Source organism: Parasteatoda tepidariorum, chromosome 11, assembly GCF_982258835.1.
Source record: "Parasteatoda tepidariorum strain Cologne lab strain chromosome 11, Ptep-v5.0, whole genome shotgun sequence".
NCBI classification, from domain to species: Eukaryota; Metazoa; Arthropoda; class Arachnida; order Araneae; family Theridiidae; genus Parasteatoda; species Parasteatoda tepidariorum.
Window position 1 is genome coordinate 16,346,259 of NC_141765.1, and position 15,599 is coordinate 16,361,857.

General features: G+C 27.9%; 1 protein-coding gene across 1 annotated transcript in view; it reads left to right on the forward strand.

The window, feature by feature from the left end:
- Positions 1-13,911, forward strand: part of Gycbeta100B (guanylate cyclase soluble subunit beta-1-like) — a 55,903-nt gene extending 41,992 nt beyond the window's left edge. Inside the window, exons 8-10 of the mRNA XM_087154650.1 lie at positions 4,453-4,593; positions 10,783-10,940; positions 12,725-13,911. Of these exons, the coding sequence (XP_087010776.1) occupies positions 4,453-4,593; positions 10,783-10,940; positions 12,725-12,857 (432 nt within the window). The 3' untranslated portion in view covers positions 12,858-13,911. The remainder of the gene's footprint in view (positions 1-4,452; positions 4,594-10,782; positions 10,941-12,724) is intronic.
- Positions 13,912-15,599: the final 1,688 nt, after the last annotated feature.

Genomic DNA, 15,599 nt, shown 5'->3' on the forward strand with positions numbered 1-15,599 from the left:
TTGGGATGATCAGACATCGAGCAAAAAATACTGCTTTCTAGGTTTTTTATTCAGCAGCACCATTTGTTGACATGTTTATTAACAATTTTCGGAATTGTGGGAGAGAAAAAAAAGATTTCGTTTCCCAAACACAACACAGCAAACCGTGCAATTATATGTCCTTTCGTAATTCCTTGTTTAAATTGTAATAATATCAAATATCATAAAATAGTACATGTAAAAACTTCATTGACTTTTAGACGATCATTTAAAGGTCATTGAGATTTTGATTATACTATTACATTTTTATTAGCCTTATGTTAAGTGAACTAGCTTTAAGATATGTGTTAATTCGTTGATCTATTTAATATCTGTTTTTTTAAGTATTAATAGAACTGTCTTAGAATAAAGATATGTCGCTACAATTTTAAGTTTTTTTATCTATTTCTGTAAATTCCTGTCATTCAAAGGGTAAAAACAATTAAATTTTTCCAATTATCCCTAACAGGAATATCTAAAAAAATAAAATCTTCTTAAGCTACCTTCAATTCGCATATTTTTCTTACTTATGTGGCCATAAAAAATAACAAGCAAGCAAGAATAGATGAATAGAGCTGCTTTAATGATTTGTACTCCCACGCAAAGAAGCAGGTAATGAGGAATAAATAGACAGAAGTTGTGACACAATAAAACCACTAAATAATGCGTATTATCTGATTAACAACAGAGAAACTTTCACGGATATGCAGTAGCATTTTCTTTGAAGATCTAAAAGAACTTTCGTTACACTACAAGCAAAGCTATAATAATAGTTTTAGAAATTATATTTAACGAACAAAATTGCTATTGTTGAAAATTACCTATAAGCTTTTGATAACGAAATTCTGAACTAAGTTTATAAACTCCATTTGTGAATTTGTTTATTAATAAAAACCTATTACATAATTTTAAAAAATCTCATCTGCATTTATAAACGATATTAAAGAGATAACTAATAAAACGGAAAGAATTTTTAGAGTTATGTATGGGTTGCCCACTAAATTCTCACTATCTCTCAACTTCCGGAAGGTGGTAGCTGTAATCAGAAGAATGGTGTCTAAGCATACTAAAGTGGCTATTGGCTACTTAATGACACCTCTTACAGCGCCATCTGATGCAAAACTAGGAAGTAGAACATCATCTACTGCATTTATAAACCATATTAAAGTGATAACTAATAAAACGGGAAGAGCAATTTTTATAATATTTTATAATATGGTAATTTTTATAATATGGTAATATATTGATTACCCACTAAATTCACACTCCCTCTCTCTTAACTTCGGAACGGTTGACTGTATAATCAGAAGAGTGATGTCTAGCCGTAGTAAAGTGGCCATTGATTACTTAATGATACCTGTTACAGCACCATCTGGTGCAAAACTAGGGAGTCAAATATCATCGACTGCATTCATGAACCATAATATAGTATTAAGTTATAAAACAAAAAAGAGCAGATTTTTATGACTGATATATAGATGGCCCTCTGAATTGCCCCTCTCTTTACTTCAGTTGTAGAGCATCAGCGATTTAATATGAATGCAATAATATTAAGAACTGGCTACTATAAGCAAGCATCTATTAGCAATTTATTACATTGGGATGTGACAAAACGATCTTAGGAGAAAAACATTAAAACAGCACACCTTAATTTTCAATGATATAGTCTCTAAAGCGTTTTTATAGCGTAAATGTTCACAAAGTGCCTTTTCGTAAAAAATGGATAGTGCTCTATAACTTAATGACCCACTTTTCACATTATACTACAGTGGCGCATCGTTTATACGACGATCACTTATACGACGTTTACATTTATACGACGTTGTAGTGTGGTCCCAAATCATTCCTATTCATTTTAATATAAAAATATATCGCTTATACGACGCACAGAATCGGTTATACGTCGGTTTTTAGATTTTGTTCACGTTTATTTAATTTATTTTCTCTTGTGTATTTTAAAAAAGGGCGGAATTTGCCAACATGAATGATACAGAAAAGGGTACCAGCAGGAATGCTTGGATGACGACCGTAATTTTTACTAGATGACTGAAAAAACTAGACAATGTCGATACTAATTAAACTAGACCCATCGATACTAATTATTTTGGAAAATGTAAAAGCTCTCTTTTTTCCTGCAAATTGCACAAGTGCGCTTCAGCCATTAGATTTGGCCGTGATTAGAAAATTGCATCATAGAGAGCAGTAAGTTCAACTCGCTATTCAAAGCATTGTAGAAACTAATAGCAAGAAAATATAATTAAAAGTAACATACATTCAAATTGTTCACTGCAATTTTTCTTCTTTGGTTATTTGTCTGTTTTGCTTTGTCTAATTTAGAAATTTATGTAAATCAACACGCTAAACATTAAAATTAACTGAAAACAGAGTTAGTTTCAGTTTTAGAAGTAAAAATCTATTGTACGACGTTATCGTTTATACGACGTTTTTCGGTGGTCCCTTCGGCGTCGTGTAAACGATGCTCCACTGTATACCGTTATCAAGATATGAATGATCTACAAAAGAAATCACTTAAAATTATTATAAATTTTATTAGTTTGAATTTTATTAGTTAAAAAGGAAGAAAAATTCTGAAACAGCATATTTAAAATGAGAAACCTTTTTATTTCAATTATCTTTAGCTTATTGAGAAAAAAAAATTCAATGTTAAAAATAAAATTTTAAGAAAAATAAACATTAGGTGTAAGAAAGTTATAGTAACTTCAAACAATGTACTATAAACTAAAAAAAACATAGGGAAAGTGAGAAGGGAAAAGGAAATATTTCGCATTGAACTATTGCAAACATATGTCCCACGGACCCACTAAATGGAAAAATACTGGCTTGCAATTTAAAGAACAACGTGCTTCATAATAGATTTCGAGAAAAGCGTTTTATCAACTATTTACTTTCCCTTGCTATTTTTATCTACGCTAAAAAATCAGTGTTAAAAATAAAATTTTAAAAAAACTAAGCATTGGGTTTAAAAAAGTTTGTAAAATAAAGTTGAAAACAATGTAAATCTTCAAAATTGCAAAGTTCTGAGTGAAAAAAAAAATAAATTTGCATTTCAAACAATGTACTAAAAACTAAAACAAACACAGGGAAAGCGAGAAGGGAAAAAGAAATCTTGAACTATCGTAAACCTTAGTCCCACGGATCCACTAAATGGGAAAATACTGCCATGCAATTGAAAGAACAACGTGCTTCATAATAGATTTTGAGAAAAGCGGTTTATCAACTTTTACTTTCCCTTGCTATTACTATTTACGCTAAATAAGAATTTCAGAATACCGATTTAAAAAATAGATTTTTGAAGGCATCATTCAAGATTTTTTTTTATCCATAGACAGGATGAAGAAACAAATTAAGAATTATAGAATGAATGAATTCAAAATTATGTTTCCGATTCAGCAAATTAAAAAAAAAATCTTTAAAACTTTAGATTTTTCTCATATTTATCCCTATGAACCCTGCTTGATAAAAAGTTTTATATATGTTTTTAAATTAATTTCTAGTATTTTGATATAGGATTTATGTATTTAAGGATTTAGTTAATGGTTAGCAATAAAACTATTGAAATATGAATAGAAGAAATAAATCTCTTAAGCGTGAAAATTGCATTAACCCTTGACGGAGAATTTTTATTAAACGTACTTTTCATTGTTTTTTTCATTATTTTGTATTAATTTGGGTCAAAATGAGTGAAAAATGTTATATTTAGGATATTAATAATTTATGGCTATAAAATGAGCCATGAAACACCAGTGTCTTTTCTGCGTAAAGGGTAAAATCTTCCAAACAAGGATCACGTATTTAGATCAAGTATTTAGATCTAAGAAAAACAGTTATTCATCATTGAAATTTTAAAAAATCAATTATTGATAAATTTGTGAATACGAATGAAAAAATATAAAATCCAAAAATATAAGAAATCCACTCTAAAATATAAATAGCTCCAATAATCGAACAGATTTTTTTAGTAACTATTAGATCAATTATTATCTATTAGACTATTTTTTCTAATTAAAAAATACCAAAATATAGCTTTTCTTGTAATTACAGATTCAGAAAGAAAAAAATATTTATGAAGGACACCTTTGTCCCATCTTCGCAAAGGGTTAAAAAGAATTTTTTTTTAGAAATGTGTTCACAAAGTGCAGGTTTTTCACTGCAGTGTGAGTTTATTACTCTGTTTAAATTTTCTGCTTTGTAGAATAAATCACGCTTAAAATAAAATGCAGATCTTCTAAACAATCAAATATAGAGTTCCTATATTAATTCTTCATCACAATAACAATCGAAATAAATTTGTCACTGCAAAATCAAACAAATGGGATTTAGACTATTAGGATTGGATCAAACAAATAGGATTTAAATGGGACATAGAAAACAAAGACAGATTTTAGTAACTAATAATGATTTATTTTAATATAGGTTGAAACTATAGGAGATAAATATATGGCAGTTAGTGGATTGCCTGAACCTTGTGAAAGTCATGCAAAATGTATCGCACGTCTTGCTCTCGATATAATGGACTTATCAAAGGACGTTGTAACGGAAGATGGTGATTCAATTGTAAGCATTTTAGAAAACTTCATATATGAGCTCAATAATATTATGTTAAAGATTATTATTATACACTACAAATTTTAGCAATTTAAAATTTCATTCATTTCATTTTAATAAATCATTATCATTTTAATAATAAAGATCTCATTTTAATACAGATAAATCCTTTAAATTCAGGGTTCCTGAACTTTTTCATGAAACTAACCCAACAGTAACTTTACGCAACAACTTGACTAGTAATAAATAGAAATTCGTAGGGAATAAAAATACGCAAAAATATAAATTGACCTTCTATGTGCTCTAGAAGATTTATGAGTGGTGGTGTACCGTTAAGTGAGATGTGAATGTATTGTTAAGTGTAATGTGAATGTACTGTTAAATGAAACGTGAGTGTACTGTTCACGACATATTAATAACAATATTAGAAAAAGGCTTAATAAAGTCAGTCACATTACTTTTTTGACATTATTTTATTGTTTAATTTATTTTTTAAAACAGCAGCTTATGTAAGTATGAATTGGATAAGCATTTAAAAAAACAAATTTGTCATTTATAGAGAGGAATGTTTATTTTTTAAAGATAGATCAATAACTATACAAGGAATAGAGTTCTTGAAGCCATCACGGCTTGCCTCTCGTCTTTCTAAGGGGTACCCCAGCGTGCCGTGGATTACACTTCTAGAATACCGGACTTCTAACACAGATTTTAGAATAGGAAAAAATTAGTAACAGTTCGTTTTAATCTGAAATATAAAATTCAAACTGCAAAAACTCATTGTGGTTTAAGTAGCAAGAAAATAAATAGCCTTTTAGTCTTTTTTATAAGATTTAAAAGTTACTCTTGATTTTGAAAGAAGTAGCGACAAATAGAATTAAATACTGTGATAGCTGAGAAGTTAAGGGCACTAAGCTGTCATTATATAAGACTGGAATTCGATTCTCTTTAAATCAATATGCTTCGCCACCTTGCTTCAAAATCAGTCTGTAACAGCTTATTTGGGAAGTAAAGGCGACTTATGCACAATTCTGACTACATCAACACTGTCATACAGTTGGTTACGAAATTGTGTGGAGTTAAAACTTCTATGACTCCAATTGACCAACAACGGGCTGTTGCGAAAATGCTTTATTTTCGATAGAGCATGGAGAAACTACGTTTTCAATCTTGATCTTTTTTCATAAAAAGATACTGGTGCTGATATTTGTCGAAGTTTGAAACAATGCTTCACTACGTGTGCATTCGATTCTTAGAAAATGCAAGACAAAAGCACCTGGAAAGAAATACAACCAAAAAATCCTCCGCTAATTAAAAACAAATGAAAGTAATATGGAAAGTAACTGTCGTCATTGCTCAATTTTTCTTATTTCGGTATATTAAGTTACTTCACTGTTAGATATTAAAATAAAGAAATATTTCGCTTTTCATAAAATTTACTCCTTTCTCCATTGTTATTCATATTAAAGGACTAAAAAAATTCTTTATTTGATTATTAATTTAAATAAATAGTTTTTTTTCCTTTTTTGCTAAAGCCTGGTGCGGTTATGCTGCACGCAAAATTCAAAATAAAGATTTACGATGTAAACTCAGAACAAACAAAAAAGGTGTTAAAAACTATATCTGACACAGGAAGGAAAAGAATTGAAAATAGCTAACAAAAATGAGGAAATGCAACTAAATTATTTCGGTGTTTGGGAACAAAACAGCTAAATAAGACAAATCCCCTGAAGCGAGACATTTGTTTACAAAATTTTCCTATATACGAGACTTTTCTTATGCTGTTGAAATATAAAATTTGGATTAGATTTATTATTTTCTTTTACAAAACATTCATAATTCAAATAAATGCGATACATTTTTCTGGATATGAGTGACATTTACATAAGCTAATACGCATATATTGAGAGCGATCTTAAAGGAACGAAGAAAAGAAAAAAAAAGCTAACAAAAAATGAGAAAATGTTGCTAAATCATTTCCAGGTTCTGGAATAGAACTACTAGTTAAAACAAACCCCCTCATTTGCAAAATTTTCCAATTGTTTCTTTAACATACTGGGCCATACTATATTTAATTTATTTTTCATACTATTGAAATATAAAATTTGAAGTAGATAAAATTTATTTTTTTACAAAACATTTAATTGTAAATGTGATCCACTTTGCTGATTATGAGTGACATTTACATAAGCAAATTAATATTCATATATCGAAAGCACTCTTAAAGGAAAGAAGAAAGGAGAAACTAAAATACTACATATCACAATCATACTACTGAAATATAAAGCTTAAATTTCATAAAATATTTTCTGTTTTACAGAGTATTAATAGTTCAAGTAAATGAGATACATTTTGCATGTTATGAGTGACATTTACATAATCAAATTAATATGCATATATCGAAAAAGCGCTTGAAGGAAAGAAGAAAATACAAAATTTTAAAAAAGCTGACAAAAAAATGAGAAAATGCTTCGAGGTTCTGGAACAGAACTGCTAAATTTAGACAAACCACCTGAAGCGAAATATTTGTTTGAAACATTTTCCTATTAAGGTTTTGACATACTGGCATTTAATATTTCATTCATACTACAGAAATTTAAAATTTACATTAGATAGAATATTTTTTTACAAAACATTAATAGTGCAAGCAACAATGTAATACATTTTGCTGGTTATGAGTAACATTTATATAAGCATACTAATATTTATACATCGAGAGCGATCACAAGGAAAAGAAGAAAAAATAAAGAAATGCTAAGAAAAAATAAGAAAATACATATAACTGAATCGTTTCTTAGTTCTGGAAAAGAACTGCTAATTAAGACAAACCCCCTGAACCGAAATATTTGTTTGCAAAATTTTCCAATTCAGTTTTTGACATAAGGGTATTTATTTATTTTTTTTTTTTGTCATACTAGGGAAGTTTAAAATTTAGATTAGATAAAACATTTTTTTACAAAACATTAATAGTTCAAATTAATGTGATACATTACTCTTGTTACGAGTAACATTTACGTAAGCAAATAAAAATGCATACATTGAAAGCGTTCTTGAAAAAAGAAAAGAAAAGAAACGCTAACAAAAATGAGAAAATGATACTAAATCATTTCGGGCTCTGGAGCAAAACTGCTACATTAAGACAAACCCCTGAAGCGAAATATTTGTTTGCAAAATTTTCCAATTGTGTTTTTGACATATTGGCATTTTATTTAATTTTTTTCATATTATTGAATTATAAAATTTAAATTAGATAGAATATTTTTTACGAAACATTAATAGTTCAAGTTAATGTGATACATTTTGCTGGTGACATTTTCATAAGCAAATTAATATGCATATATCGCAAGCAGATGACTCTTAAAATCTCTTCTTTAGAATCAATAGTATTAGCATATGAAAGATAAATTTGAATAAATTACGAAAGATAAAAGGAGAAATAAACAGTTTCAATTACAACTTGAGTTGCAAAGAATAGTTTCAAACTACTTTGTTGCTTTGCGATATCATTTGCATATTCTCACACACAAAGAAAAAAGTAAGCCATTAATATAATATAATCAAATTTCTTCAAGTTGTTATGATAAACACTTTTCAAAATAAAATAAAAAATATTAAATAATTGTTTCAAGGTTTTTATGTCTTGAAAATAAAATTCTTAAATTAATTCATTCTATGATGCATAGTGATGCAAATGTGCGTAGCTGACATAAAAGTTTATGTCCATCCTAAAAATGTGATTTCATTTTATTTAAATAAATCATATTTAGTTCATTGATACTTACAGTCCATTTATAGGCAATAAATAAAAAGAAAACATAAATAGGAATTATTTATTTCTACATAATTTTCCTTTTTTTTCTCTATTTAAAAATTTAAAAACAGCATGAATCAAACTATCATTTCATAATATAACCTTTTTTCAATTATGTGAAATCTCATATTATCCAGAAAATTTTTAAGGTTATTAATTAATTAAGTAGTATTAAACAAATAATTTCGTAAATACACTCATATTTTTTGTCTTCTAGAATTTGATACTTCGACATTTTGCATTGCACTCCAGAATTTTTACGAATATTACAACTGGATTTCATTGTAGTATTTTTGCAGTTGAATAATGAAAGCTAATTAAAAAAATTAAATATTTAATAATTGCGAAATGAAATTTAAAATATTGCAAGTTGAACATTAATAAATAAATCCGAGGTATTTCGTCGATTTCTTGCCTGATATTATTGAATTTTTATAACATATTAAAAATGGAGCAGCATATTAAAACTTGAGCAATCTAATTAAAGAAACAATGATCTTTAAATATTGATGGATTATAAACGATATGATTTACATTTAGATATAGTCGTTTTTTATAACCTTTAAATTTTGATTATATAAAATTTTCTATTGAGGAATACATTCTTTATTAATGTAGCTTCGAACTGCTCGGTTGTTAAGTAAAAAAAAAATTCATTACAAATCTAAAATTTAAATGATTTGGTCGAATAGACTTCTAGAAATTACAATTCAAAAATTCTTATTGTTTTTTTTAAAAGACGATATTGCTTGAAAAGAGTTAGATGACGTAGTTTTACACGATAAAATAAAAAGATATGAAATAAATCGGACCAGAATTTTTATAAAAATCACAAATATACGATATTAAAAAATATATCTTTAGCTGAATGATTTTTTTTCCATTTGAGCTAGTTCTACAGACGTAAAATAAATAAACAATTAAAAATTAAAATAGCATTAACGTGCTCAAATTTTGTACACTTTTCCAGTTAAACTATTGAGACCGTAATTTTCAGATTACGGATATTACCTGAATTTCGATGATCAAAACCCGAATAAAAAAATAGTATTTTGGGTTCTGATTTCTTAAGTCCGTAACTTATGCACGTAACTTGCTAAATTTTTTGTATTTTAAACTAGCAACTTTATAATCTTTGTAAATAGAATAGGTGTCTCTAAGTTTCCGCGATTACCCCACTCTCCACACTTTCTACCTGCTCGTTACCATGGTTCCGACAAATTTTGTCTTTAACCCAGGGTAATACGTTTCAATAAGAAGTTAGAATATACTTGGCAGGTAAAAAGCAAGATTTGCCAGAACTAGAAAGGTACTAGAAAGTGGAACAGTGTAGAGAGTGGGGAAATTGCATAACCTTAAGATGCCTATTCTATTCACTAAGAGTATAGTTGAAATTTAAATAGTACATAAAATGTGTTATGCTTGTTTAAATTTCAATTATAATTCTTTCATTAGTCATTTTACTAACACCTTTTCTATACATTAAAGAAAAGTTAAGGCCAAAAATGATAAGCTCTATGAATAATCTAAATATTCCTTGATTTCGCTAATCCATATATCTTCGAAATTTAACGCATTTTTTTTATTTCAAAAGTCTCAGAATCTGTGAAGCTAACGGCTGATAAACTAACCTTTCTTAGCTTTTAGTTCGGCTAAAAATAATATTTTTTTCTTATTCAACTTGTGAAGAATATAACGTAATTATTTGACTATGCATTTGTATGCAAGACTTTTCGTATGAAATAAAACTGCAACCTTATAATAATAAAACTGCAACTGATAACCTTATTCTTCTTCTTAATTTTCCTTAGATTTAGATTTTATTAGTTAATAGTATGACATTTGCCATCATGTCTCAGAACTTTTAAGGTGTTTCAACTTCCCAAACACACCCAAACATTTCAAAGGCAAGAATTTCTGCAGTAGCTTTGCTGATAACTTTACAGCAATTATTATTAGTATTATTAGTAGGAAATGTATCTTAGACATTAAAGAATTAAAAGAAAATTTTTGATCCAGAGTTTATAAATTGTAGGTGTTTTAAATAATGAGGTTGTCACGAAATTATAGGCATTACACATTTCTTAGTTTTTTTACAATACAAATTTTAAGAAAAACTTTTTTTTTAAAAATAAAATTTCTAGCCTCATAAAACTCAATTATTTAAAACGACAATTTTATATTAATTTTCAAGCCTTTTTTATTTATTTAATTTCAATTTTTATGCATTAATTTTCATTTATTTATCAGTTTTTATTTATTTATTTTAATTGCTAAAAAAGAATGGACTGTTATAAACAAAGAAAGATTTAAATGTTTTAGCTGTATATAAAGTCATTCAACAACTATAATGAATTACACTTTTTAAAATAGAACTACCTGTTTTTCAGCGCGTCACCATTGGAATTCACAGTGGAGAGGTCGTTACAGGAGTTATTGGAAAACGTATGCCTCGTTACTGTCTTTTTGGAAATACAGTGAATCTTACGAGCAGAACTGAAACAACCGGTGAATCTGGAAAAATCAATGTTTCAGAAGATGCCTACAAGTAGGAAACTATTTCATTCTCATTTCGATCTCTTAACTACTCAAACAATGAATAATAAAATCATTTAATAATCTTTTCGAAGCGTGCATTTAATCATTTCATTCCAAGGAGTAATTACCACTTTCTATTAATGCAAAAGTAATGTAAAGATTTTGAAGTGCTTACTTTTACGAATGTTAAAAATTTGTTGATGAATTAATTGGTCGATATACAGTATACGTATTACTAACAATTAACATTTTCAAATATAAATATAAGTCCACTAAGGTTTTGCTTATACTTCAAACAAAAACGCTTCAAGTCAATTTATATATATATATATATATATATATATAATTGATTTTATATATATATATATATTGTGTGTGTGTGCGTGCGTGCGTGTGTAATAACAGGGCTACATCTCTGTTATCATTGGTGTATTCATACTAAGAAATACAGTCAAAACCATAATAAGTTATCAAAAAGTTTATTTAAAGATATGCTGGTGGTTATAACAGTTCACATCCGCCCTCCTCAAAGGAGGGGGTGTGGACGTAACTCCGTATGGTTCCGACAGATGTTTTGTGGAACACGTTATTCAGCAAGAGAGATGCGAAAACCTTAGGTCTTGCATTTAATACAAACAGATTTTGGAGTAATTAGGTCCCAGTCGTACATGCCTTTGTAACTCTACGCATTAAGGAAATCATTTAATGCTTCCTAATATGGAAGTGAAAGAGGGACAAGATTCTAAAAATAACTCCTCCTTTCAAATATAAATCTAATTATTATTCAATGGTATGTTTTCAGCCTTGAATTCCCAAAATAGAATATCTCTACTCTTACTCTTTAACAAAGACATTTTATGAAACCGAAAGAGTTTTAATTCTTTTATTAATACAAAAGTATTTATTATTTTTGTATTACATCCCCCCCAAAAAAAATTTTGGTAAGCCAAAATAAAAAAATTTAGAAAACTTTAAATTTATGAACTTTAGGTCGGTACGACTGTTCCTTTTCCTTACTACACTTAATATCTTTTCAATTATGAGAAGAAAAAATATTATTTACAATGACAAAAATATGAAAAACATGATTATGCAATTTATCTGTTTAGTCAATTAAACAGAAAGAAAAATGAAACATGTTTATAAAACTAATCTACTAAAATTTTCAAAAAATTTTCACACTAATATATACAAAATTTTTAAGCAAATGAACTGGACAACATGTGTCATTTATTCAGAATTTAATTTCAACATTTGTGGGTTGTGATACTTCCTAAGCTTTGATACATGTACTTTTTCAAAATTCTGTTTACTTAAATTTCTTTTTACTTTTGTTTTTGTAATCAGTTTCTTGGTCATTCTTTCTTTTTCCGATTTTTCCTTTTATTTTTTGTTTTTGTTACCCTTTACATATTTGTATTTTCCGTAACATGAATTTACTGCAACAATGGGTTTTTTTTTTTTTTAACTCTAACATTTCTCCTGTTATAAACTTTTAAAAACAGTCAGTCTAACTCAGAACCTTGCTCCTATTTTGTCTTTCGGCTCCTGCGAATCTAAAAAAAACTAGTTTACTTTGCGGATATTGAAAATTGAAAGACGATTTTTAGGGAAAAACAAGAAACAGAACCATATTAATCGTCTTATAGGCTACTCTAATTTCTCTTAGTTTGTAAAGCTTTGTCAAATACACAAATTTGTATTCACAACTTTTTTTGCAGGATTATTTTATAAATATAAAATCATAATTTTCACATGTATCGTATTCGTAACGTTTTTCGTCCATCTTTTCAGGTGCTTAATGGAACCTCAAAATCATGACCCTCAATTTCATTTTGAATACCGTGGACCAATACAGATGAAAGGAAAAAACGAAGCAATGAAAGTGTGGTTTCTTTCCAGAAAGGAGCCCAAGAATGCACTTTAAAGCAATCCTCTTTCACTTAAGAAGCATATGATCTCATAAATTTTACATATCATTAATTTTAAAAGTTTTTGCTTAATTTTTTTCCTTTCTACAAATATTAAACCATGCTGGCACAAAGAACCCACTTAATTAGTTTTTGTGATTTAAAATTCAAGAATTTTGGTATTCATAAACTAAAGGGCTAGACTATTTCAGAGTTGAGTAAAAAAAGGCTGATATATTTATTTTCAAAAAAAGGCTAAATATGAAAGGCTGAATATTTATTTTTAAAAAAAAACTAACTTTAAGTAACATTATCGTCTATATACTTTCAGCTGCTTTGGAGAAGCTTTTGACTAGTTCTTGAGATAGTTCATTTTTTACTAACAATGATTCGCCCTAGTTTCTTAACGTACCTCTATCGGCGATGAGCCATAATATCACTTAAATTTGCTACTATCTAAATACTCTCGCAAGTTTATTCGTGTTAATGAACAAATTAATCGTTTTTTAACTTGTTTACTCGGTATTACGATACAGCTTGACCTGAAACACCAACTTCGCACGATATTAGGGGTGAAGGTTGAATCCATTTTTATGAAAGTGTATAGTACTAGAATCAGAAAACCCAATGTCGGAATCTTTCATCAATAACAAAAATGGGTAACATTCTAATCTCAGAAGTGCGAAAGAATTTTTGCAGGGTAGAACTTTTTTTCTAATGCAGATAAAGTATATCTAAGCAATAACAAGGAATGTACAAAGATGAATAGTGCTGTGCTTCTCTAAAACTGTCAAACAGTTTATGAATATTTTTTTTTTTACTTAAGGTTGGTGAATTTTTAGTTTTTATCATTTCATTTTTTGTTTCTCCAAACTGGTCTAGCCTTTTTTAATAGGTATGTTCAGGACTTTAAAAGATGAAAGTTTAAGCAATCCGCGCTTTATATTTTTGATATCCTTGTTTTTAAACAGAAAATCCCAAAAACCAGCATATTAGGAATCTTTAACTCATATTTGAGAAAAAAATAAAACGCTTTTTAAATCTGATGAATAGCTATTGGAGAGAACAAAATACATCAGACCCTCCAATTAGATTGCCGGTGTAAAATACATATATTTCCAAAAAATTACCTATATATATATATATATATATATATATATATAGGTAATTTTTTTATGACGGTAGGAAGAAGAAGAAAGCTGAAATACATTCCTATAACTCTGCTGTTTGTTTAAATACGAAAAGTCAAGTAAAAAAAAAACAATGTTATTTTTAATTCGTTACATTTATGCATTGCCTTTGAAATTTTGAATTAACACTTTTTGAAAGTTAGCAGTTTGCGCATTGTGATTCAGAAACCATTATCATTTCTTCAATTTACTGCATGTAAACACAAAAGGGATATTCTGCCCCAACTGTTCCCACCCCAAAGCAATTTTTAAAAAAACTTCATTACTATGTTCCTAAATTTTAAAAAAAAAAATCTTGAAACTTTTAGTATATCTCCAAATTAAAAATAATTTAAAAAAGTGCGCTTGAAAATGATAAAACAAATTTACAGAAATAAATTAAAAGTTTATTAAAAAAAAGATATATTTTTAATGATATAAGATGTGGGGCAACAAACAGTACTTGCGGCAAACCTAACTTATAAGTATTGTGTATTACAATGCGTAAAATTCAGACGGTATAGAAAAATTCGCCTTAAAAGTGCTTATAATCTAACTTAAAGAAAAGACAACAAACAAATACAGATTATTCAGATAAGAATAGTAGAAATTACTAAGAATTGAGTCCGCATGAACTTGAAATTCTTTTAAATTTATAGTTTGAAAAACTGTAAAAATGCACACTGGCGAAGGTAAAAAGAATAACGAAATCAGCCCACTTATTGGCATGTATTAGTTCCAACCATTTTTGCTGTAACCCTTCATCTTTTCCTTTATGTTCTTATTTCTATCTTCTCATCCATTTAAGATGTAGTAAAAATGTTTATAAATTTGAAAACTGTTGATAATTTCATGACAGTTTGATAGCTCACATATAAATATTCGGTAATGAAATTCACACATTTAAATATTCAAACTTTTATTTATATCATTAATGTCTCGTAGCAGACGATAATCGAATTATGGTTTCTATTATTATTCTTTTATGCAAATTCAAAGTATATGATTTTTAATTTTAAAAAATCGCCCAACTTGCAGATAAAAGACGTTATTTGGTAAAAAAATTGGAAACAGACTGTTGCGGCCTTTGTAATGCTTTCAGAATAACTTTGACGCGAGTATAGACCAATTATTGTTGTTTTACCCTAACTATTTTCATACCTTACTATCAATGCGAAAATAGAAACTCAAAAAACGGATAAGAAATTAATTTTTGACAAAAAAAAGACTTTTTCCAAATTGTAGCTCATCATGTAAAAATGCCAAAGATATAAACACCTCAATTTTGAACTTTTTGCAGCTTATGCTGATTTTTTTCTGTATAAAAGCAGCAAATACAAGTTCTGAATTCTCATCTTGATACATTTAAGTACAGTTTTCAAGAGAACATATTCTACAAGATTTAAAGTTGTTCTAAATAATTTTTTCGACTAAAAATAAAATATGTTGTATGTTATATAAAATATGTTTCGACTAAAAATAAAATATGTCGACTAATAATATGTTGCTTTTTCAATTTTTTCTTCAATATTTCAATATATTTTTTTCCATGTTTTTTTTCAATATTTTTAAGGCAATACTAGAATGGGA